Raw genomic sequence first — 22,457 nt, 5'->3', positions numbered from 1 at the left:
TACCTCATTTGTTTTTGTGCCAGAAGCACGTTTAGAGAAGCTTGAGGCTATCTCTTTTATGGGGTGTGCAATATGAAAATTCTATAAGTAGAATCTCACATTGTCATTATCCAGAAGTTTGAACTTGATTTTTCATGCTCAGGCATGGTCGGTATGGACACCAAAGTTGTACCAAGATGAGTAGACAATAAAAAATGCTCCTAGACATCCTTTACAGAACCGAAAGCTTCTGCTAGTAGATAAGGATGTAAATTGTGTTGTTTGTTCCCTGAGACATTTATCTATTTAAATGGCATTAACATAAGCATTACGGTAACTCGTTGAATCACCAACATTCCTGCATAGGGTTTGGTGATATTTGTAGGACTTATTCACCCTACACTATGGACAAGTTTTCAATACTTTGTGGTATTGATAGACACATCCGTTGGATGGTATCTTCTATATTAGCACGTAATTCCATATTTGCCGAACTTTTTGTGCAAATATTCTGGTTGTGTATCCATTTTTGGACTTTCCAATTAAGTCCATTTATTTTAATGGTAAATTGACAGGATTTTGATGCTTCGCCTTCAGTTGGTATTATGCCGAGAACTATATAGCACATGTGCGTACTCAACATGGTATTGTTGAGTTATTTGTTTAAGAATCTTTAGTTTATTGCTCGACCAACTATTTACCATCAATGTTGGCTTGGGAAGCAACCTTACATTTCAAATTTACGTGTTTGGTCCATGGCGTCACCGAACTATATATGTTGGTTTCAGTTCATAAGACATTTAAAACCCTACACTGGTAATGTCTTATTGAAGATGATACTGTATTCCCACCGTTAGGGGGAGGAAGTAAGCCGTCAAAAAGGAACGACGTGAAATGTCTCATCTCTTGTCGAGTCTGCAGCTGTTTTTGGGTACTTTTTGTGTAGTTAAATTAAAACCCAAAAACTATCATGAGCAGAATTGCCTTTGAAAATCAGGCAATTATGGGACCAGAAGTTTCCAGAAATGAGATAGTAATATTTCCGCCATGATCAGAAAAACTAAGATGCCACCAGAAGTTGGCATGACAACCTTCCACCAGAAGTTGGCATGAGTAAGGTTGATAATCTTTAAGATTCTCCCATTTTAATCAGGGGGGAGAAAAGTCACCACAAGAGGATGGTGTGAACTATGTTGATAACCTTAAAAGTTTTTTCCTGCCTTAATCATGGGGAGAAAAATCGCCACCAGAAAATGGCACGCACTATGTCGACAAACTTAAGGTCTCTCTCTTGAAGTCGGGGAGATTACAGTCAAATGAAATTCTGCAATATCGACAATTGAGTAGGTTATCTGATTAAATTTTTATCCTGATCAAATAAATTATGGCTGCCACTAGAATTGGCGTGAAACATCTCATTTGTTTTCCCACACCAAGATATTGGATGTAATTGAGGTGTTGGAGATTACTCATGATTAAAACAAATAACTGCAGTAGCTCTGGGAAAATATTGTTTGTCACTTGCTTGAAGATGCAGACACAAGAAGTTGTCACGGCAGGTTAAATCATGCATCTCGCAATGACCAAGTCGTGTGCTAAAATACACTTGAGTCCTGAATAACTGCCTCATATATGCCTCTTAAAAGAGAGTCCAATCACTTTCCTAATATGTAGTGCTCTTGAAGAGAGACTACAGATAGTGCTTGTGGAGACTATCAGAATATGATCCACATTCTTTAAGTTTGAAACTCCTTATTGAAGATGAGGAGATGATGATGCCCCTGAAGTGGCACTGGTACCAGTTTGTGAAATTCTCTTGAATGTGCATGCACCAGAAAATGTGCAAAATTGTATATATATGATTGACGATTACTGTCTACAATAGTGGTTGTCTACCCCTCTGAAAAGGAACATCAACATTGTGATTGGTAGGCATATAATTTGATCCCCTCAACTAAGGCAGAAGATGGAATCTCTCTAAAAAGCGCAAAAGTTCGGATCCGACTCACACCGTAAAATTGTGAGGCCTGAAAATTATAGGTTGGTGTTTGAGATGAAGCGCAGAGAGAGTAAAATAATCGCATAAAGTGCGACTTGAGGGTTTTCCTACTGAACCCCCAAGATTGGTTCTGTGAAACGAAAAGTATTCTCCTAATATAGATGCATTTTAGCTTGGTAGTCCCTGAAGGACTCATATTGCATCTTGTTATGAGTAGTGGTTGTAATAAATCCATGAAGGATTCGAGTATCTAACTCAGGCAGCCACCTGACTTTGTGAACTATGTCAGGCTTGAAATAAATCATTATCACCACATAGGAGAAATTCGTGAGCAATACTTGTATGTGTTTTATGTTCTTGGTATAAGGTTAAAATCCGAATGGATTGATGGTATAATTTTTGGCTTCATAAAGAGCCCTTAATAACGCTAAAATCCACGCTTGAACTAAAATATGAGATCTCACTGAAAAGTGAAACAGTTTCTCGACCTGAAGTTCGAGATTATGCTAACATAGCATGTCTGTATAGACTAGAGTATCCAATTTTGGTACTCATGATACTTGTTGTGCTACTAAATTAGCACTATTACTATGTGATTCCCAAAAGAGGGAAGTGATCGATCTATCTGATACGTACGTTGAATTTATGGTCCAGAAGTACCATACACGAATATAATGCATGCATTATCTTGTTGTTGTTCTAACTTTTGTTTTGCAGGTTACACTTTTAAAGGCGGAAATTGATTCTACAGTATATATGAGTTTACAAAAGGCCTTTCACTGTTATGCCTGAAGTCAAAGAGGCAAACTGAATTTGGTGCGCAATAGACAGGGGATTTAAATACGAGGTGTACAATGGCGATTGTGCACCCTGCGAACGACTTGAAGTAAATCCTCCATGAACTGCAAATGGTAAAGCAGTTTTCTGAAGGCTATATAATATTTGTACCACCAACCGCTTTAAGAAATCATGCTTCAGGGGGAGTAAACTCGTAGAATCATTGGCTGAACTTAAACGCGCTGTACTCTTTTTCCTTCGCCAAGGTTTTGTCCCGTTGGGTTTTCCTTCAAGGTTTTAACGAGGCAGCATATGCGTGTTTAGCACTATTATCAGGCCACGTCCGTTGTACTCTTTTCCTTTGGTCTGGTTTTGTCCCACGTGGTTTTCCAGACAACATTTTTAATGGGGCAACATTAGCATCGACATCGGCATTATTATGAGTTTTAGGCGCTCGGGTGTTTTCCCAAGTGGTTTTCCTGACGCAAGCGTTCAGGTTTTGTCTCAAGTGGTTTTCCTAACGCAATTTTGATGAAGGAAGTATTTCTCGGCGCTAAGGTTTTATCCCAAGTTGTTTTCCTAGCGTAAATCTTGTCAAAGAAAATATTTTGTGGCGGCGACCACCGTCTTTTTAAGCTCGGGTTTTGTCCTAAATGGTTTCCTGACGCAACTTCGACAGAGCAAGCAATTCTTAGCAGTGACCACCCTCACTTTAAGCTCGGGTTTTTCCTAAATGGTTTTCCTGACGCAGTTTCAACAATAGGAGAAAATTCGTGACGACCATCACCACTTTAAAGCTCCAAGAGTTGTACTCCTTTTCCTTCGACCAGTTTTTGTCCCAGTTAGATTTTTCTGGCAAGGTTTTGACGAGGCAACAATTTTTTTCTAGCATTTTGTTCCATTGGATCTTACCGGCAAAGATTTAACAAGACAATGTTCTTTAAATGGTGGTCCAAGGGGGAGTATTATGTAAGATGACGTTATTAAGTAACCCACCATTTCTACAAGCAGAACAATCGAGACTTCACTCGATATTCAAGTTGGATAAAGATGGCCGCTTGAAGGATAGGCATGTAATTCCCCACCCTTAATCACGTGGCACGTGTACTATGAGGTGGCATCACCAAAGCTAAACCTTGTAACTATACATATCCTCACAGAGGAGTTTGTAACTTGGGACCGACAAGAAATGAAAGTGATAATAAAATGGAACACAATTCCACTTTCTCCACCATTTCTTTAGCCTTCTTTCATTAGTGTTACACCAATAAATTAGTATACGAACCATTAATATCTTTAATTCATCTCTCAATTATTGAGCATGAAAACACAACATTTTGTAAATTTTATTTACTTTATAATTTTAATATATTTAATATAATGGAGGATTATTTGTTACACTTTAAACTTAAAAATATATAAATGAATTATAATTTTGATTTATTGTTACACTTCTTTGAGGTGTCACCCCTATATGTGTAACAACGGTTGTCACACTAATTAGTGTGATAATTCAGTGTTACAAATTACTCAATTTGGTGTAGTGAAAAACCATCACATATGTCACTTACGATGGTTATTCAAGCACTTTCATCAATATTGGACATATGTATTGTGGATCTACGTTACATAACACTAAAAATACAAACTCCATGTCACTTATGATGGTTATTCAAGCATCTTTCATCAGTTTTTCAGTTACGTACTAGTGAATTTATCTCCTAGAAAACAAAATACAAACTGCATGTCACTTATGATGATTATTCAAGCAGTTTCATCAGCATTGGACATATGCACTGGTGGATCTATGCTACTGAAAACAAAAAACAGAAACCTCATGCCACTTAAGATGGTTAGTCAAGCATTATTCATCAGTTTTCCAGTTATGTACTGGTGAATCTTTCTTCTAGAACACAAAATACAAATTGCATGTTACTTATGATGGTTATTCAAGCACTTTCATCAGTATTGAACATATGCACTGGTGGATCTATGTTACGGAAAACAAAAAATTCAAACCCCATGTCACTTATGATGGTTATTCAAGCATTTTTTACCAATTTTCCAGTTATGTACTGGTGAATCTGTCTTCTAGAACGCAAAATACCAACTGCATATGATGGTTATTCAAGAACTTTCATCAGTATTGGACATATGTACTAGTGGTTCTATGTTGTAAAAAACAAAAAAATACAAACCGTATATCACTTTTGATGGATATTCAAGCATTTTTCATCAATTTTTCCTGTTATGTACCGGTAAATCTGTCTCCTAGAATACAAAATACAAACTGCATGTTACATATGATGGTTATTCAAGAACTTTCATCAGTTTTTGAGTTATGTACTGATGAATCTATCTCCTAAAACACTGTTGCGTTGCTGATTTGAACAGTAAAAGATTAAAAAAAAACTATCGATGTATCATATCGGTTAAAATAAAACAGGGTTTTTCTGTACAACATATATGTACTACTGATTCATACCTTTTTATGCCACTTTTTCAGCAAATATATATATGTAAACTTCTTCTCAAACTTCACAAATCGGAACGTCTAGGTCTTCTACTATGTTTTTTTTATCATATATGTAGATAAAGTAGGTTTTGATATATTTTCGGATGATGTTCTTTTACTGTAGATCTATGTTTTGATGGTTTAGTATGATCTCGGTGGGTAATATCATCATCATCTAATAGCGGTCTGTTTTTTTTTTTTGTTGATGATTGGAAGAACAGAGAAGAAAAATGAAAAACAAAAAGATAAGAAGAACGATGAGATTAGGTTTCTTTATGGGAGAGAGAATATCGAATGATATTAGAGGTGTGCAGGCACACACGTTTGGCAACAGGGAATTTCTGGTCATTTCGATGTTTTAGTTAAATATGGACCTATAGATTACTAATTAATCCGACTGGACCCTATTATAAATAACCTTATGGACTTAGGACCAAACAATAAATTTTGTGCATGTGGACAACTTTAGAGATGGGGCCAGGCATTGTTTTGATAACTAGTTTACACTTGAACTTGTCTCTTAAGCAACTATTTGGAACCTTCGAAGGAAACTTAGTTGGAAAGGTAAATGTTTAGCCATCTACACCGAGGACCACTTGAAAAGACCTGGAGGGACAGAGAGACATCACCCCCCGAACAGCCCACTTGCAACTTTTTTTATTGGAATCCATACTTAACCTTCTTCGTTGTCCAGTCGTTTTTTGCTTTTATCTAACTAACGCGTAATCCTCTCCCTCCTATTAATATGCAAAGCAAAAATAAGTGTTTAGTTTGATTACATTTTAATTGGTTTTTAACTTATGAGAAGTATTTGCATGAAACCCTTCAGCAGAAATGATCTAATCAAAGTAACCCTCGGATGACACGATATATTTTTAGTCCCTAAAAACTTCTGTTTGATTTTGTATTTGCTCAACATAGATATGGACTTTGATGGATATGTGAATTAAATGGATAATAACAAGCAACCTGAATAATTGAAGTCAATTAATTTCTTTTCATTTTATTCCTTTTTAATTTCCACTCCGAGTCAAATATTTAGCTTAAGTTCTAGGTTGTCACTAGGGCCAATGCTGCCGAAAGTTGAGAGGATTTGGCTCTAATGGGTCCTAAAAATATTTTGTTCAAAATTACTAAAAACCAGATTAATCCAACCAAAATAAAAATTTCAAATAAAAAAATTGAAAATGAGAGGAAGAGACTAAAGCAGCCAAAGAATGACCAGCAAGGGATAGTAGATAAAGAAATAACTCCACACCTCCATTACTCGCAGCAAAAGAAAGTATATATCTTCAAACCTATTCCTTCTTTGTTCATCACTACTTCTCATCTTCTCTAGGCAAAAATATTCAAGTATACAGTTAATGTCTTGCTTGAAATTTGGGAAGCAGTTTATGCCAACAGCAAAGGTTTGGAGAAAATTCACCTCAGCACTACAGAAGAAATTACATAAACTCAAGAAGTCTGAAGCTATAAGGAAGACAAGAAAAAGTATCAACAAAACATTTCGCTCGGTTATTCGTCGAAATCAATCAAAATCATCTGGTCTTCGAACTAAAAGACGGATAAATCATCACCAGCAACAATATCAACACAACTATGCACCTGTTTTCATAGACGAGCTATTTAGAGAACAATTAACATTTCAACCTGAAGTACCTATATCAATTGTCCCAAATAAGATGGGCGAGACGATCGAGAAAAGTTCGTTTGTGGGAGGATCCAGATCAACAGTAACAAAGCCAACAGCAGCAGCAACTGCATCAACAGTTTCAAATGTAACCAAGGTAGAGATTAAGCTCTTTGATCGGTTGGTCGTAGTGGAGACATGCAACGAAGATGAAAAAGGCACAACAAGTTCGGTAAATAGTATTGTTTCTCCTGTACCGCCGCAGCTGCATAGCGTATATGGAGCCCATGCTCTAAAAAGTCCCGACAAAGAAAAGGTTTCGACCAGTGTATCACCGTTGCTTAAGTTACCTAGAGGGGTTGATTTCACACACACTAGCAAAGAGAAGAAGGCTTCCACTTCTGTATCAGCGGCGCATCAATTGCACAAGGTTGACGCCTTCACAAACTCTACCGAACAGAAGATCTCCACTCATGTATCACCATTGCCTCCATTGCGTGGAGCAGATGCTCTAACTATCTCTTCCACAGAGAAGAAACATGCATCTTTTGCTGTATCACCACTACATCACCGTGGAGTAGACGAAAGAGCAGAGGAATTCATTACCAAGTTCAAGCAAGAGATGAGACTCCAGAGGTAGAATCCGGAGGTGCTTACTTTTAAGATCACGTTTTCTTCTTTTTTTTTTTTTTATGCAAAGGCCTTCAAAAAGGCAGAAAGTCTACCTCAACTGCCGGGATAACAAACTGGTACAGATAGGCAAGCCAAATGGCAAGAAACAACATAAGAAAAATAAAAGACAGCAAAGGGAAATAAAAAGATAGATACTATTGTTCCAGATTGCTACTAAACAAGACGGAACATCATCAAGGACTAAGGGGGCTTCATCCACGACCAAACAAATTGTCAGCACTACAAACTAACTGTAGGAGAACAATTCAAACCACACGATAATTCTATCAAGATAGGTAAATGCCCGGCCGACTTGAGGGTAACAAAGCTTGCACACCACAGAGGAAACGACGCACAACATACCGCTCCCAAGCCCTCCGAGGAGTTCTGGCTTAAAGAAAAAGTGTCACGCTTCTCATCAGAAGAATGATAATAATAATAACGCTGTAAATCCGAAGAATTGCCGCTAAGAACATAAACATCAGCAACAGAATCAGCCCAAGGAGAAATTGAAGAAAGAACCACAACATTGCAATTAGCACCAAACAAGTAGCTAAGAAAGACACCAAGAAGTACTGCGATTACAATTACTTAGGTGCCTATTCCTTGTGCGTATATTTTCAGAGTAACATATTATTTAGGGACCTGAAAATGGATTAGTGATTCTTTATGTACTAGTTCTTGTTGTATAATGGATTTGATCCGCGTGTGACAGTATTAAAAAGGAAATCAACTTACTCATGGTCGATCAAATTTCGCTGGAGTTTGCTTGAAATTCCTAGCAGTTCATATCTAGTACATAACTTCATGTTTGCTTCCGATCAGTTCCTAGTTTAATCAGTCTGGAACTAACGAAACAGTTAATACTGTCCTTTAACTAACCCTCCAATATCGCTCACTCATCAACTCATCACAAAGAACTTGCACGAAGCTGTTTCTCATCCATGGAACTAGCTTAGGACCAGCATTGGAACTCTGGTCAAAGTTCAATGACTAACCACCAGTCCAAAACTAACAAGTATGTAAGTATGAACTACCAATTTTGGTATTTAAATCTACATACATCGATCAGTCGATGGTAATCAACTAATTATAAAACAAAGATACCATTATCAAAAGATTGTTAGAACTTTCATGATGGTTTGCCTCCATAGAAAACGCCTTAACCTTGTCAGTTGTGATCCAAGCCACCAGAAAACAAACATATATATACAAATACAGAATAATTTCACCGGGAACAGTCATTGGTCTCGATAGATCACAGAGAACATATTAAACATACTGAGCCGAAAAATTAAACAAGTTCTCGCAACCAAAGGAAATGTTCACTAGTTCAGAAAATCCTTCATTGGATCGTCATGATGGGTCCTCTTCATCCTATATGCCTCCATATCCTCAGCAGTGACCTTCGAGAAAATACCAAATATGGTGAGAAACTCAGAAGGAGAACACCAGAGCTAACCATGGTTTTGATAGATACTTGTTGTAAAGATGGACATACTAGAAAAAATAAAGTAAAAGTACATACCTCATCATTCCATTTAACATTATACTTCCGCTTTCTTTCATCCCGCTCTTCCCTTTTCCTTTCATCCTCCTATTCACAGTTAAAATTACCATTGTCGGCTATTACAACTTATAAAAATGGCTCAAATGTAAAAACCCAACATGAGATTCAGGAACTATGACAAAAACATCATTTCTTTTAGCACTTGCAAAACCAACCAGTCTTTTCAAGTGAAAAAAAAAAAGAGCAAACACCAGTTGGACTTCAGAAGTCCAGAACCCACGTTGAATTCAAACATGTTGGCTCCAACTACAAGTTTGAAAACCGTTGTCCCTTGGTATGGTCCAAGCAGGTAGTCGTCAGACTAAATCAATAATGTCATACAAAAGTCAAGAGAGCATAAGACGAGGGATATTACCTTCCTGAGGGCTTCGTTCAGCCGTTTTGGATCAAGAACCTGATCTTCTGGTACATCAGTTCCCCAAGGAGCAAGCTTCTTCTCCTCTGCTGCTACAGGTACTTCTGTATGACACAATACATGTTTCGGCATTGAGAACACCATCACAGAGGGAAGACTTGACTACAAACAATAAAAAGACCCAACTATTCACCTTCAGTAGCCTCCTTGCGAGCAATATTGGCTTTCATATGATCAATTGCCTCTTCAGCCGCCTCAATTCCTGCAATTCCTAAGCAGTAGCTGTTCTTAATCATCTGTTTGCAGCACTTGTAACCCCACTGGTGATCTTTCCACCACGAGCCCCAAACTGTCGTATGGTTATTTGGGTAGATGTCTTCTTCATACTTGCTCCTTGGAATGGCCATCTCCTGTGAACATCAAAATATTAGCAATCTCAGAGAGACAATTTTTTTGCGTACAAAACAATTAGACGTGGTTCCATTTTGGTGTTGAAATTCAAGGGGCGGAATATAGCTCAAAAACAAACACAAAATAAGATATGTAAATGTCATGATATTCATAGCATTGTAACAATGTGAATCTGTTTGCCAGCACTAGTGCATACTGGGCACAGATGCTGCAGCACTGAAGGCAAGTTTAGGAGAAATGGATGCATGCAAAGACTCAAAATGAACAACCCTTTCTTCATGACACATTCTGCTTATGTTTAAGCTGAATAACTGATAATAATTTGACTGAAATTCATATATATTCTGCTCTGAATATCCATATCTGATCATGAAACCTCACAAACTATAGGAAACAGTACTCTGGCCCTTCTAGCTAGCTTGAAAGTGCCAAATCCAACCAGAGAAGAAAAAAGCATACGCATGCAACTCCAAGTATCTAATAAAACAGTAGTAATTCCAAAAGATCTTACCTGGCCCTTGATGATTCTACCAGCACGGTCATACTCGACCTGACTCTCACTTTGTCCAAGGAGAAGCTCTCTAGGAACGTCCTCATCAGTTGCTGCATTACCGTACTTCTCCATGATGGTATCTTTTGTTTTCGTCTTCAACTTATCCTTGCTAATCATAAAATTTTTATACAGAAATTCAGCTTGGGAAGGAGCAGCCTGCATGTGCATATCTTGCCCCTTCTCGGAAGCCTCCCAAGCATGCATAGTGAGCTGCTTGAACTCTGATGCTTGGCCACTGGTTCTGTACTGGTTATCACCCTGAAAATTCAGCAAAGACGGATAGATCAGCATACATAAAGTAATTTAAACTTTGTAAGTTACTTTTGGGCACAAAATGCAAAATGGCACATCTCAAAACTGTGAAGCTTGACAAACAACTCACTCCATAGAACTTCTCATTAGGATCAGTGTCTGGATTAGGATCCTCACGCATAGAACGAGTTTTGGGATCATAGTGAGAGGAATTGACGTCTAGATTCAAAAGGTATTTCGCTGTATCCTCCCGAATACGCAAGTTCCTGAAATTCAATTTCTCAATTGTAACTTCTCGGATAGATGTTAGCTATAGGAAAACAACACCCTAAAACAAATTGAATACTTTGTGATGCTAGCAAATAACTCTATCTATCAAAACAGGTATTTAACTGCTTACCTGACGGTTCCTGTGCTTCCACCACCAGTGGTTCTCACACGTTTCTCCACCTTAGCAAAATCCATTTGTTTGCTCTCATCAACCTTAGCTTCATCTACTCTCAGATCATCTTCATCCTCATCACTCACCTCGGCCACTGCCGCAGCCTCATCATTTTGGTTATTGCTTTTCTCCTCTAATTTCTTCAGTTGCTGCTCTTTTAGGTGGTTTCTTCTGGCATCATCTCTGGCCTCGTATCTGTCCACGACGCGAGCATATGTTGAGGTATCATATCCGTTCCATCGGTCTCTCTTGCCATCATAATCCAATTCAAATGTTTCAATCTTTTCATCAGGCGCAATATACATGTTTGTATGTATTGCTCCCTTCTTCCGAGGCCTTTCCATGCATGACTTGGCATCATGTGTCATAGCCCCACAACTGCAGCAAGAGATGAAGGGTTACATACCAAGAATGATGAGTGACTAAACCTTGGTAGTATACCAAGTCCTAAATGCCAACCAATGTATCTACATAAATTATATGCTTTCTTTTTTTCCCATTTTGACAGAACTTGTTCTCGTACATATTGCCAGGGCCCAGGGGAGCAATCCCTTGTATATAATGGTGTGGCTTAGTAAAACTAAAACATACTAGGCAATTACAAGTTTACAACTTTATAGGTTAAAGTGTAACTCATAATGCCCAACTCAATTTACCCATGACTCAAATGTATAGAGGTTGTATCTCTCAACAGTTTACAACACCAAAATAGTAACTAGAAAACAAGAAAAAAGTAAATGACTCCACACTCACTTTTGGCAAGCGCCTTTCCTGTACTTGTCGGCCTGAAATATCTTTGCACCCCTTTCATACCATTTATCGGTGTAATTCGGATCTTGTTTCCATTTCCTTTGATGTTTCAAACTCTAATAGCAAAAGAAACGAGATAGATGTTTTAGTCAGAACACATATGTTGCTCATAAAGTTAGAGCAATTATTGAACACGAAATAAAACTTACCGGTCTCTCAGCATTGAGATACCAAGGTGCAGATGACATATACTGCGGAATATGAGGATTGATTTCTTTTCCATCTTCATCAACCTCAGCGGGTGCAAGACCAGCTTTACGAGCTTCTTCTAATTCTAACTGTTTCCGATGATCCTCCCTGGACTTAAAAGCCACTGCAGCCGCAAAATTATAAAGTGAGAACATAGCTAAGCTCAATAACAGTGTAGAACAAGCAAAAAATACCTATTCATTTCTTGCACAGCTGCACAGACCCAACAAATGACACAACCCACACAGAGGCTTACAGGTCAATACAGGAAAACTTCCATACCTTGGTTGATACATCATACATGGAATTTCAATTCGTCACACCACATACTTAAGGAATAAGCATAAATAATGTTAACTAAGAATCCTAACATTTAAACTGGATGAGCATAGGACTGATTTCTAACTAACCCAAACCCCACAGCCTGTTGTCTAAGACAAAAAACGTTAAATTGACAAACTAACCACTAAATGAAGCAAAAGCACTAACCAGAAGCCAAAAAAATAAGCCTATAGACTCTAATGCCGAGTGCATATTGACTATCAATACAGATCATGTGATAATCAATATAGCATAAAAAAAAAATCTAAGCTCCCCGAGAATACAAAACAAACTAACATAACCTTATAAATTGATCAAATTGAATAAATGGACAAGCAAACTTACTCGATGCAGTTGCCATATTTGGATGGAGGAAATGAGATACCTTCTACCTCAACACCTGTAACAAACAAGTAGTCGTTATTTCAACGTATGATAATAAAATTGAACACGACAATGATATTTTGCTCCTCGGAAACCCTAAATCGATTCAAAAACCCTAAACACCACAACAAATCCGAAAACACCTAGTCCAAACCAGAGATGACCTAACCAAAAGATGGATACAAATCTGAACTTTAGATACCAAATGCAACAGAAAATTCCTGACATAAATCCCAAAATTAACGATTTGCCCCAATTTTTTAACAACCTGTTTAAATAGCTAAATGAAATACCCAAAATCAAATCCTATACCATTCCAACGAAACCCTAACAAATTACCTTTTGACAGTATACCGAATGTTCTGTGGTTCTTACGCTGGTTTGAAGGCGGTGTAATGGAGGATTTAAGCCACGAAGAGAAAGAAAGAACAGGGCGTCCGGCTGGCATAAATTGGTGATGGGTGAAAGTGATTAAATTTTGATGTAAATAGGACCAGATAGCAATGATGTTGTAAGAACTTACCCGTCGGATGTTTATTTTAGCGTTACGTGTAACAAATAAGGGTGAAATCATCCGACCGCCACAAATGTTAATTATCCTGGCTAATTTAGGGACTATGAACTTATTTGTGGACAAAAAAGAGTCATTAAAAAGCAGAAATGGTAATCTCTTATTCAACTATTTTACATAATGGTTAATTTATTTTTGATTAATTAGTGTTAATCGGGTGATTAAAATTGATGTTTTGTCAAATTAAACTAGAAATAAACTAATCTTGATTCATCAACAAAACATGAATAAAATTACTTGTGTTTTTTTTTGAAAAAAATAAAACCATAATCGCTTTATGTTGATTCCCTCCTAGACCGATTCTAGGAATCGGTTTATACGTCTTAGAACATAAACCGATTGTAAAATTTAAAAGTTTTTCTGTTATTTTTTTCCGCCATAATCGGTTTATGTTAATGCCCACATAAACCGATTGTAAATTTGGGCATTTCATGAAACTGTTTTGCTCATAACTTCTTCGTCTGATATCGGAATGATCTCATTCTTTTTGCATTTAATTTATATTTTCATGCTCTATAATATAAAGATAAAAATTTCAAGATTTGTGCAAAAATTCAAACATGGTTAATGAATCGGTTGATGTGTGCATTAGCATAAACTGATTGTGCTTGATGTTCATCACATCAACCGAGAATCGGTTTATGTAGGTGTACCAGATCTACCGATTTTGGGGAACAACAATAACAATCGGTTTATGTGGACCCTTAAATAATTCGATTATGGGCATAGCGGTTAAGGAAGCAAAGGTTGTATAATCGGGGTTATAATACGATTCTCACAACAACAAAAAAAAACATACAGAAAAAACAGTTATCTCTTTCATACCAGAATCAGGCTATGTGGGTGTGATGAGTGCTAAAAAGTGCATATTTCTATATATTTTTCTTGGCATTTAACTCATCTTTTGTGCATTAATTCTACATTTTATCCCATATTCTGTATTTTCTTTGTTTTCAAGAATAAATATTTTTATTAATTAATTTTGCATTTTTAGGTAATAAATAAAGTTTGGATGAATAGCGGAGCGGAAAAGAGCATAAAAGCGGTGAAAAGCCGGGAGGAATTACACAAGGAAGCCGCGAAGAATGTTGTGCACAAGATCAAAAGGCTAAAAGTGGGCTTGAAGAGGAAGAATTGTTCTTAAAGAAGATATGGACTTGGCATACCCAAGGCCCAAAACCCTCACCCAAATCCATTTCATATATCCATGCCCGTTTCCCTTTATAGCCGTCAGATTTGATCATCTCAGCATCTTACGGTCGCAGCATCGCCAGTCATCAAAGTCTGAAGCTCCTGTCTAACACTACAGCACCTAACTCCATCTTGAGCCGTCAGTTTCGTTGTACTTCCTCATCCAACGGTCGCTCCTCGCTTCCTTCTGTCTCTCCGTTAGATCGATCCATCATCTTCGCATCCAACGTCTCATCCTCGCTGTTCATCAACAATTGCTAAACCGGCCTAACACCCAAGTATCGAACACCTATACCCTTCAGCCAAACGCACCTTACCCAAATTCTCATCTTCCTCCTTCGAGCAGTCGAGCTCTGCTCCTGCCAACTCCACCATGTCCGCCACCACCACTGTCGTACCACCAAACGCCACTCCTTCACACCGTACACCACCACCAACTCCACTATAATCATTCCCCCCATATTCTAGCCGTCTATCCTACCAATTTCTTTTCTTTTCTTTCTCAGAAAACCCTAGGAAAGAAATTGGTACAATAGCTAGGGCTAGAGAAGAAATAGAAGCATGGGAATGGAACAGAGGACCAAGGAGAAGAATGGGTCGAAGAAAAACTCGTCAAATCACATCAATATGGGTAAGAATTACCAAACCCTAAATTTTCTGATTTGGGGGAATTTATTAAAGAACCCTAATTTTCTGTTAGGGAGAGCATTAGAAAAGATATGGGTCTGTTTTGTACTGTCAAATTAGGTAGAAATAATTTACCTAATTTCTGTTTAAATTAGGGATATTTTTGGGGAAGAACCCTAATTTTGTAATTTGAGGGAAAACCCAAATTGGGTCTGTGGGTATAAATAGAAGGGACTGTTGTGTTGTGTAGGGTATGCTGGAATAGCCAGTGTCCAGAACTTTGACGTTCTGTATATGTTGTTTTCTTGGTATTCACTGTGTAATGTTCATGTTCGGTTTTGTGTAATGTTCATGTGTTTAATTCCTTTCCCTGTTTTATTGTCCTGTTGATGTTGTTGTTAATGTGATGTTTTGGGAGAACTGGATTAGCCAGTCTCTCCAATTTTTGTGTTGTACCTGTTAAACATGTGTTGTTCCATCTGTTCTCTCATGTTCTCATTAGCTGAGGCTCAGATGAAGCTTTAGTGGACTGTTAGGTAGTGGAATGTTAGGTTAGAAGCCTTAGTGCACTGAATTGATTGAGCAATGGGAGAAATCAGTGCTCACTAGTGCTTGTGATTGATTGTACTGTCAAAAGACAGTCAATACTAGGAGCACATCAGTTGAGCAAGCTGATTATCTTGCTATTCCCTTTTTGTATGCTTAGGATCTTAAGTTGGCCTTAACTGTCACTTAGTTCCATTAGGGATTCAACCTAGAATTACATTATCTGGATAGGTCACAAGGGTGGATTCAAAGCCTTAGCTTAACCCACAATTTGTTTTCACAGTCACTTGCAACTTAACTGTTTTGTTATTTCTTCACATCACTGCCCTTGGCTTAGGCCTTGGTTTATTACACTGTCATTTTAATGTCTTTGCTTCACTGTTTATCTCCATTGTTGTTTGTTGTTTTATGCCTTTCTTATTGCTTGCTGTTCACTGTTACTTTGTTAGCTTATTCTTTTTCTTACTTGTTTCCACTTGCTTCCACCTTGGCCTAGTGCCACTGCTACATTTAGTTTGCTCCACCTCCCCTACCATCTTCTTATTTCCCTGGCCTTGCTGCCAGTTATGCTCAGTTGCCCTGCAACCCTGCCTGCTTACCTTCCTCCCTGCTGCTTCTTCTCCAGCCCAGCCCTGTCTGCTGCTGCTCCAAACAGTTAGCTTAGAACCAAAGGCTAAAAGCCCAGGTTCAAAGTCCAGGTTAAGGCCTAAAGCCTAGTTCATAGCTCAGAAGCCTAGCTAATCTAAAGGCTCAGTTCATTCCAAAAATCAAAGGTCCAGCCCACTGTGGACTTAATCAAAGCCCAGGTGAAAAGCTAAGGCCCAGTTCACATCAAAAGACATTGAGCCCAATTCACAGTCACTGTTAGCCCAAGGCCCAGTGCAATTCAAAAGACCAAAAGCCCATAAGTTCAAAGTCAATCCAAAAACCCACTAAGCCCAATAGCAATTTAGGAGCCCAAAATAGCTAGAAAACTCCAAAACACTCCCAGTCTCTGTGGATCGACCCGTACTTGCACGAGCTACAACTGACGACCGTGCACTTGCGGTATTACTGTAGGCCCGTTTCATTTCGCTTCAATTTTATACGCTTTCCCGGGCCCACCAAGTTTTTGGCGCCGTTGCCGGGGACTGGTGCTGTGTTTTTCTTGTAGTTTTCTTGGCTATTTTGCATTTCACTTCATCGCACTTGCATCTGCATCTGTTTCACTTCATTTGCTGTTGGACCTGCTGTTCTGAACCAGTTTTTCCTCTGTTGGGACGCCACCAAGGAAAAGAACCAAAGCCCAACTGGGTTTTTGCAACAATATCAGAGCAGCTGGGCTGTGCTTAAAAGGTAACCCATTTAAGAGAACCCGAATTGTGGGCTTCCAATTTTTAATTGTGGGCTTGTAATATTAAAGCCAATTTTTGGGCTTTTTATTTTCTGTTGGGTTTGTAATTAATTTTTGTGGGCTTGTTTGTTTAATTTGTGGGCTTGTATTTAATTTTTGTGAGCTTGTTTAATTTGGACTGGTATTTTGTATTCTGGGTTTTTAAACCCAGCTGAGCTTGTAACCGATCACGCTAGGTTAACTCGTTAGTGGGCCGAGTACCCAAATTCTAGGCCGAGATTTTGGACTCAGTTTCACCAAGCGTTTTCAAACCAGCTGAGCCAAAGCAAACACAAAACCACAGTGGGCTTGCTCCCATTCAAAAACCAAATTTTATTTCTGTTAAAAAAAAAAAAAAAAAAAAAAAAAAAAGTGCTCCTAATTTCAAAAACCAAAATTTTTCTCCCTCTTTAAAAACCAAAATTTTATCCCAAGCAACACCAAATTTTCTTTTCAAATTTTTCCCAAAAATCCAAACCCTTTAAAAACCAAATTCTGAGCTTTGTACATTCTTTACTTAGCTTTTGAGCCAATCATGAATAGATCTTTTTCTACAGTTGGGGAGTACAACAAATCCCTTAGAGAACTTGCATATGGACAAACTTCACGTTATGAACCTTCCACGGACCATGATGTCAATAGTCATAAGAATTATTATGGACATTTTCAAAGTCCCGAGCCGCAATACATGAACCCTAATGACTATTCATACATGCATCATTCATCACAACGTGAAAATGAACATTTTGCTAGAGCCTCACTCACACAATCATCACTTATGGATCAATTAGAAGCTCGAATCGCAGCTTTAGAAATGCAATCACATGAGGAATCTGTCACATCTAATTTTCTTAGGCAACCTGAAATCTATGCATGTCCCGCATGTGGTAGTTTAGACCACCCTGTTGAGAATTGTCATATTTTGCATAATTTTAGGCAATCTAGAGAAAGTCCAAGGTATGAAATGCCCATAAATTGTGAGAATGGTAGTCATTGGGACCATAATCAATCCTTTGAGGGTTGCGATCAATATTTTGTAAACCCTAATGACCATGCACACATGTACCATTCACCACAATTTGAACATGAAGAATTTGGTACTCCCATGAATTTAGACTCCACCACAGAAGCTTTAAGACTCAGTAAGCAAGACTTTGATAGATCTACATCACGAATTCATGCATATTTAGATCAGATTTTGCTTCACCTACAAAAGGAGGAAATTCATGAGGAAATGTATGTTGTCCCTAATGAAGTGTCTAGTCCCATTCATGTAAATAATGTTGAATATGAACCTAATTTATAGGAACATGAATCGACTAATGACACCACCACTGTTAATGAGGACCAATATGCATGCTACCATGATGATGATTATGATGATTATGATGATATGTTAGAAGAACATGAAAATATTGTGGAACCTGTTGGTTCAAAAACATATGGCTTCTCGCCCTCGACCTTCATGAATGTTGTTCTTTCTAATACTCATTGTAATTCATATGATTTTGAAATTGACATGGGATTCGTACAATTATTCTGTGAAGATGAGCATGACATAGGAATAGTTGAATCTTATGTAGACACTAATGCTAATATGCATGAAAATATATTTGATGTGTCCGATTCTCTACCTAGGTCACATTGTGATATTTCTCCTGATTTTCCGATGCATGAGAATAAATTTGTTGATGATGTTGATGACTCTGATTGTGATCTTGCCAATTTTTCTGATGATTGTGAGCATGTTGTGACACGTGTAGAAGACTTAGGAGATGTTGATGTGATTAGTAATGATGTGCCTATTGTCCTACATAAGTCACAATCTGATGGCCTTCCACCCAACCTAGATTTGGTTTGTACCCATATTGTCAAACCGACTTTTCTGAGAGTCCCTAATCTAGGTTTGGAACTGTGTGCTTCCCAAGTCCTCTTGGACTATTTTGCATCTAAGAATAATATCTTTGAGGAGCCACAGTTGGAATTAGCATGTTTGCCCGTCCCTAGCACAGTTCACTTTGAGTTAGACCTTGTGCATGATGAACCCCCAAAACTGCGAGATTTTGTATCCAAAATTTTATCTGTTGAAAAATCCAGGTTTGGGGGTAGCTCATTTTGTTTCACAGCTTCACTTGCATGCCTATCATATTATTATTGTGTGAAGCTGTTGAAATCTCTACACTTTGTCTTTTGGGTTGATCCTCAACTCTTTAGATTGTTAGTGTATGGTGAATTCTTTGTATATAATCCAGTAGATAAAAATTTTAAAAATCCTTTTGTTCCTTTTGTATATATTTTGCTAATCCAATATGATCTCGGCTGACATATGTTGGATTCTTGCCTTGAATAAACGGAGTTCTAATATTGCTTTCGCCGAAATCGGGTATTCTCTTTCCTTTTTCTCTACTCAACATGATCCTCTTCATATGTTGTATTATAATTTTGTTCATATTTTGAAACATTGAGGACAATGTTTAGTTTAGGTTTGGGGGTGAAAAGTAGATACTTTGATAACATGCCATAATTGAAAACAAGAACTCCTTCTTTTTGAAAAAAATGAAAAATGAAAATAAAAAATGAAAAATTGAAAAAAAACATAAAAATGGAGCTCATTTACCTTGAAATGTTGACTCTTGTGCAAATATGTAATTATTAGGAGTCTTAGTCTAGATATTTAGGCACCCTGATTCTAGCACAATTCACATAGTGATAAGAAATTTACACGCGCACGATCTACCAATACATGTATAGCCTCGATCTTCAAGGTGTTTGATAGGAAGTCACGATTGCCAATCACTTTAGAATACTGAACGAAATTTGACTAGCTTGTTCTTTGGTTGGTTGGGATAGAAGGTGGAGGTTACATTAAGAAAAACAACCATCGAATTTAACTGGGTGCATCAAAAAGGGCTACCTCTTGCAAAGTGTCATGTAATCTTTTGTTTCCTTTTGTATATGTATCAAAAGTGTTTCCTTATTCAAAAAAAAAAATAAAAAATAAAAAACGATGTTTATATTCAGAAAAAAATCAGAAAAATACAAAAAAAAAAAAATCAAATATTTATCAATTCCATTCTCTCTTGTTCCAAAAATAAAAGAGAGGAGTCAATGTAAAGAGTCATCTTTTGTGTTTTATTGTAATAAGCAAGGAAGGGTGCATGCCATTGATGTACAACGCGAGTGATTGTGAAATACCTCCTACTCATTCACAATTCTCGTAAAGTCCGGACAGCTAGCTAGATTTCGACCTCGGTTCTTAGCCTGAGAAACTATCTCTTGGTGATTAGTAGTCATAACTTCAGATCTTTCTTTACACATGTGTAGATACACTTTACACTCTTATCACATGTCTTTTTTTTGTTATCAGTGCTAGGATCGTGCCTTGATAGCTAGATTGACATCTCCATTTTGCTGTGAGCTTAACTGACTTGCACATGTCACATTTGATGGAATCTGAGCTTATATTTTGACCTAGAACTTTGTAGGTACGTTCTAAGCAAACCTTCACGAGACTTCAACTCGTCCACTAGGGACACTTAGTGGTTTAAAAGGCTTAGTGCATACGCTAAATGCATTCGAGAGACCAGCGACAGTGGTATAGGTAGGATTTCCTTAGTTTTGTTTTACTTGAGGACAAGTAAAATTCAGGTTTGGGGGTATTTGATGAGTGCTAAAAAGTGCATATTTCTATATATTTTTCTTGGCATTTAACTCATCTTTTGTGCATTAATTCTACATTTTATCCCATATTCTGTATTTTCTTTGTTTTCAAGAATAAATATTTTTATTAATTAATTTTGCATTTTTAGGTAATAAATAAAGTTTGGATGAATAGGGGAGCGGAAAAGAGCAGAAAAGCGGTGAAAAGCCGGGAGGAATTACACAAGGAAGCCGCGAAGAATGTTGTCCACAAGATCAAAAGGCTAGAAGTGGGCTTGAAGAGGAAGAATTGTTCTTAAAGAAGATATGGGCTTGGCATACCCAAGGCCCAAAACCCTCACCCAAATCCATTTCATATATCCATGCCCGTTTCCCTTTATAGCCGTCAGATTTGATCATCTCAGCATCTTACGGTCGCAGCACCGCCAGTCATCAAAGTCTGAATCTCCTGTCTAACACTACAACACCTAACTCCATCTTGAGCCGTCAGTTTCGTTGTACTTCCGCATCCAACGGTCGCTCCTCGCTTCCTTCTGTCTCGCCGTTAGATCGATCCATCATCTTCACATCCAACGTCTCATCCTCGCTGTTCATCAACAATTGCTAAACCCGCCTAACACCCAAGTATCGAACACCTATACCCTTCAGCCAAACGCACCTTACCCAAATTCTCATCTTCCTCCTTCGAGCAGTCGAGCTCTGCTCCTGCCAACTCCACCATGTCCGCCACCACCACTGTCGTACCACCAAACGCCACTCCTTCACACCGTAAACCACCACCAACTCCACTATAATCATTCCCCCCATATTCTAGCCGTCTATCCTACCAATTTCTTTTCTTTTCTTTCTCAGAAAACCCTAGGAAAGAAATTGGTACAATAGCTAGGGCTAGAGAAGAAATAGAAGCATGGGAATGGAACAGAGGACCAAGGAGAAGAATGGGTCGAAGAAAAACTCGTCAAATCACATCAATATGGGTAAGAATTACCAAACCCTAAATTTTCTGATTTGGGGGAATTTATTAAAGAACCCTAATTTTCTGTTAGGGAGAGCATTAGAAAAGATATGGGTCTGTTTTGTACTGTCAAATTAGGTAGAAATAATTTACCTAATTTCTGTTTAAATTAGGGATATTTTTGGGGAAGAACCCTAATTTTGTAATTTGAGGGAAAACCCAAATTGGGTCTGTGGGTATAAATAGAAGGGACTGTTGTGTTGTGTAGGGTATGCTGGAATAGCCAGTGTCCAGAACTTTGACGTTCTGTATATGTTGTTTTCTTGGTATTCACTGTGTAATGTTCATGTTCGGTTTTGTGTAATGTTCATGTGTTTAATTCCTTTCCCTGTTTTATTGTCCTGTTGATGTTGTTGTTAATGTGATGTTTTGGGAGAACTGGATTAGCCAGTCTCTCCAATTTTTGTGTTGTACCTGTTAAACATGTGTTGTTCCATCTGTTCTCTCATGTTCTCATTAGCTGAGGCTCAGATGAAGCTTTAGTGGACTGTTAGGTAGTGGAATGTTAGGTTAGAAGCCTTAGTGCACTGAATTGATTGAGCAATGGGAGAAATCAGTGCTCACTAGTGCTTGTGATTGATTGTACTGTCAAAAGACAGTCAATACTAGGAGCACA

At 37.9% G+C, this 22,457-nt stretch overlaps 1 protein-coding gene across 1 annotated transcript; it reads right to left on the bottom strand.

Annotated features, from left to right (window-relative positions):
- Positions 1–8,662: 8,662 nt before the first annotated feature.
- On the bottom strand, positions 8,663–13,340 carry LOC113318642 (pre-mRNA-splicing factor SLU7-A-like). The gene is made up of 11 exons (XM_026566834.1): positions 13,199–13,340; positions 12,821–12,875; positions 12,115–12,278; positions 11,909–12,021; positions 11,114–11,533; positions 10,844–10,979; positions 10,420–10,719; positions 9,691–9,907; positions 9,498–9,601; positions 9,101–9,169; positions 8,663–8,978 (listed from the first exon to the last, which is right to left on the bottom strand). The coding sequence occupies exons 2-11, from the start codon at positions 12,834–12,836 to the stop codon at positions 8,901–8,903; spliced, it is 1,617 nt and encodes a 538-aa protein (XP_026422619.1). The 5' UTR covers positions 12,837–12,875; positions 13,199–13,340; the 3' UTR covers positions 8,663–8,900.
- Between the last annotated feature and the right edge of the window lie 9,117 nt (positions 13,341–22,457).

This window comes from Papaver somniferum, chromosome 10, assembly GCF_003573695.1.
Source record: "Papaver somniferum cultivar HN1 chromosome 10, ASM357369v1, whole genome shotgun sequence".
NCBI classification, from domain to species: Eukaryota; Viridiplantae; Streptophyta; class Magnoliopsida; order Ranunculales; family Papaveraceae; genus Papaver; species Papaver somniferum.
This window is presented reverse-complemented; position numbering and strand designations above follow the sequence as displayed.

Excerpts from the sequence above, each read along its gene's own strand:
- LOC113318642 (XM_026566834.1), bottom strand. Across the intron at positions 10,980-11,113 it reads GGAAGCACAGGAACCGTCAG|GAACTTGCGTATTCGGGAGG; the intron begins GTAAGCAGTTAA and ends ATTGAATTTCAG. Across the intron at positions 10,720-10,843 it reads CTAATGAGAAGTTCTATGGA|GGTGATAACCAGTACAGAAC; the intron begins GTGAGTTGTTTG and ends CTGAATTTTCAG.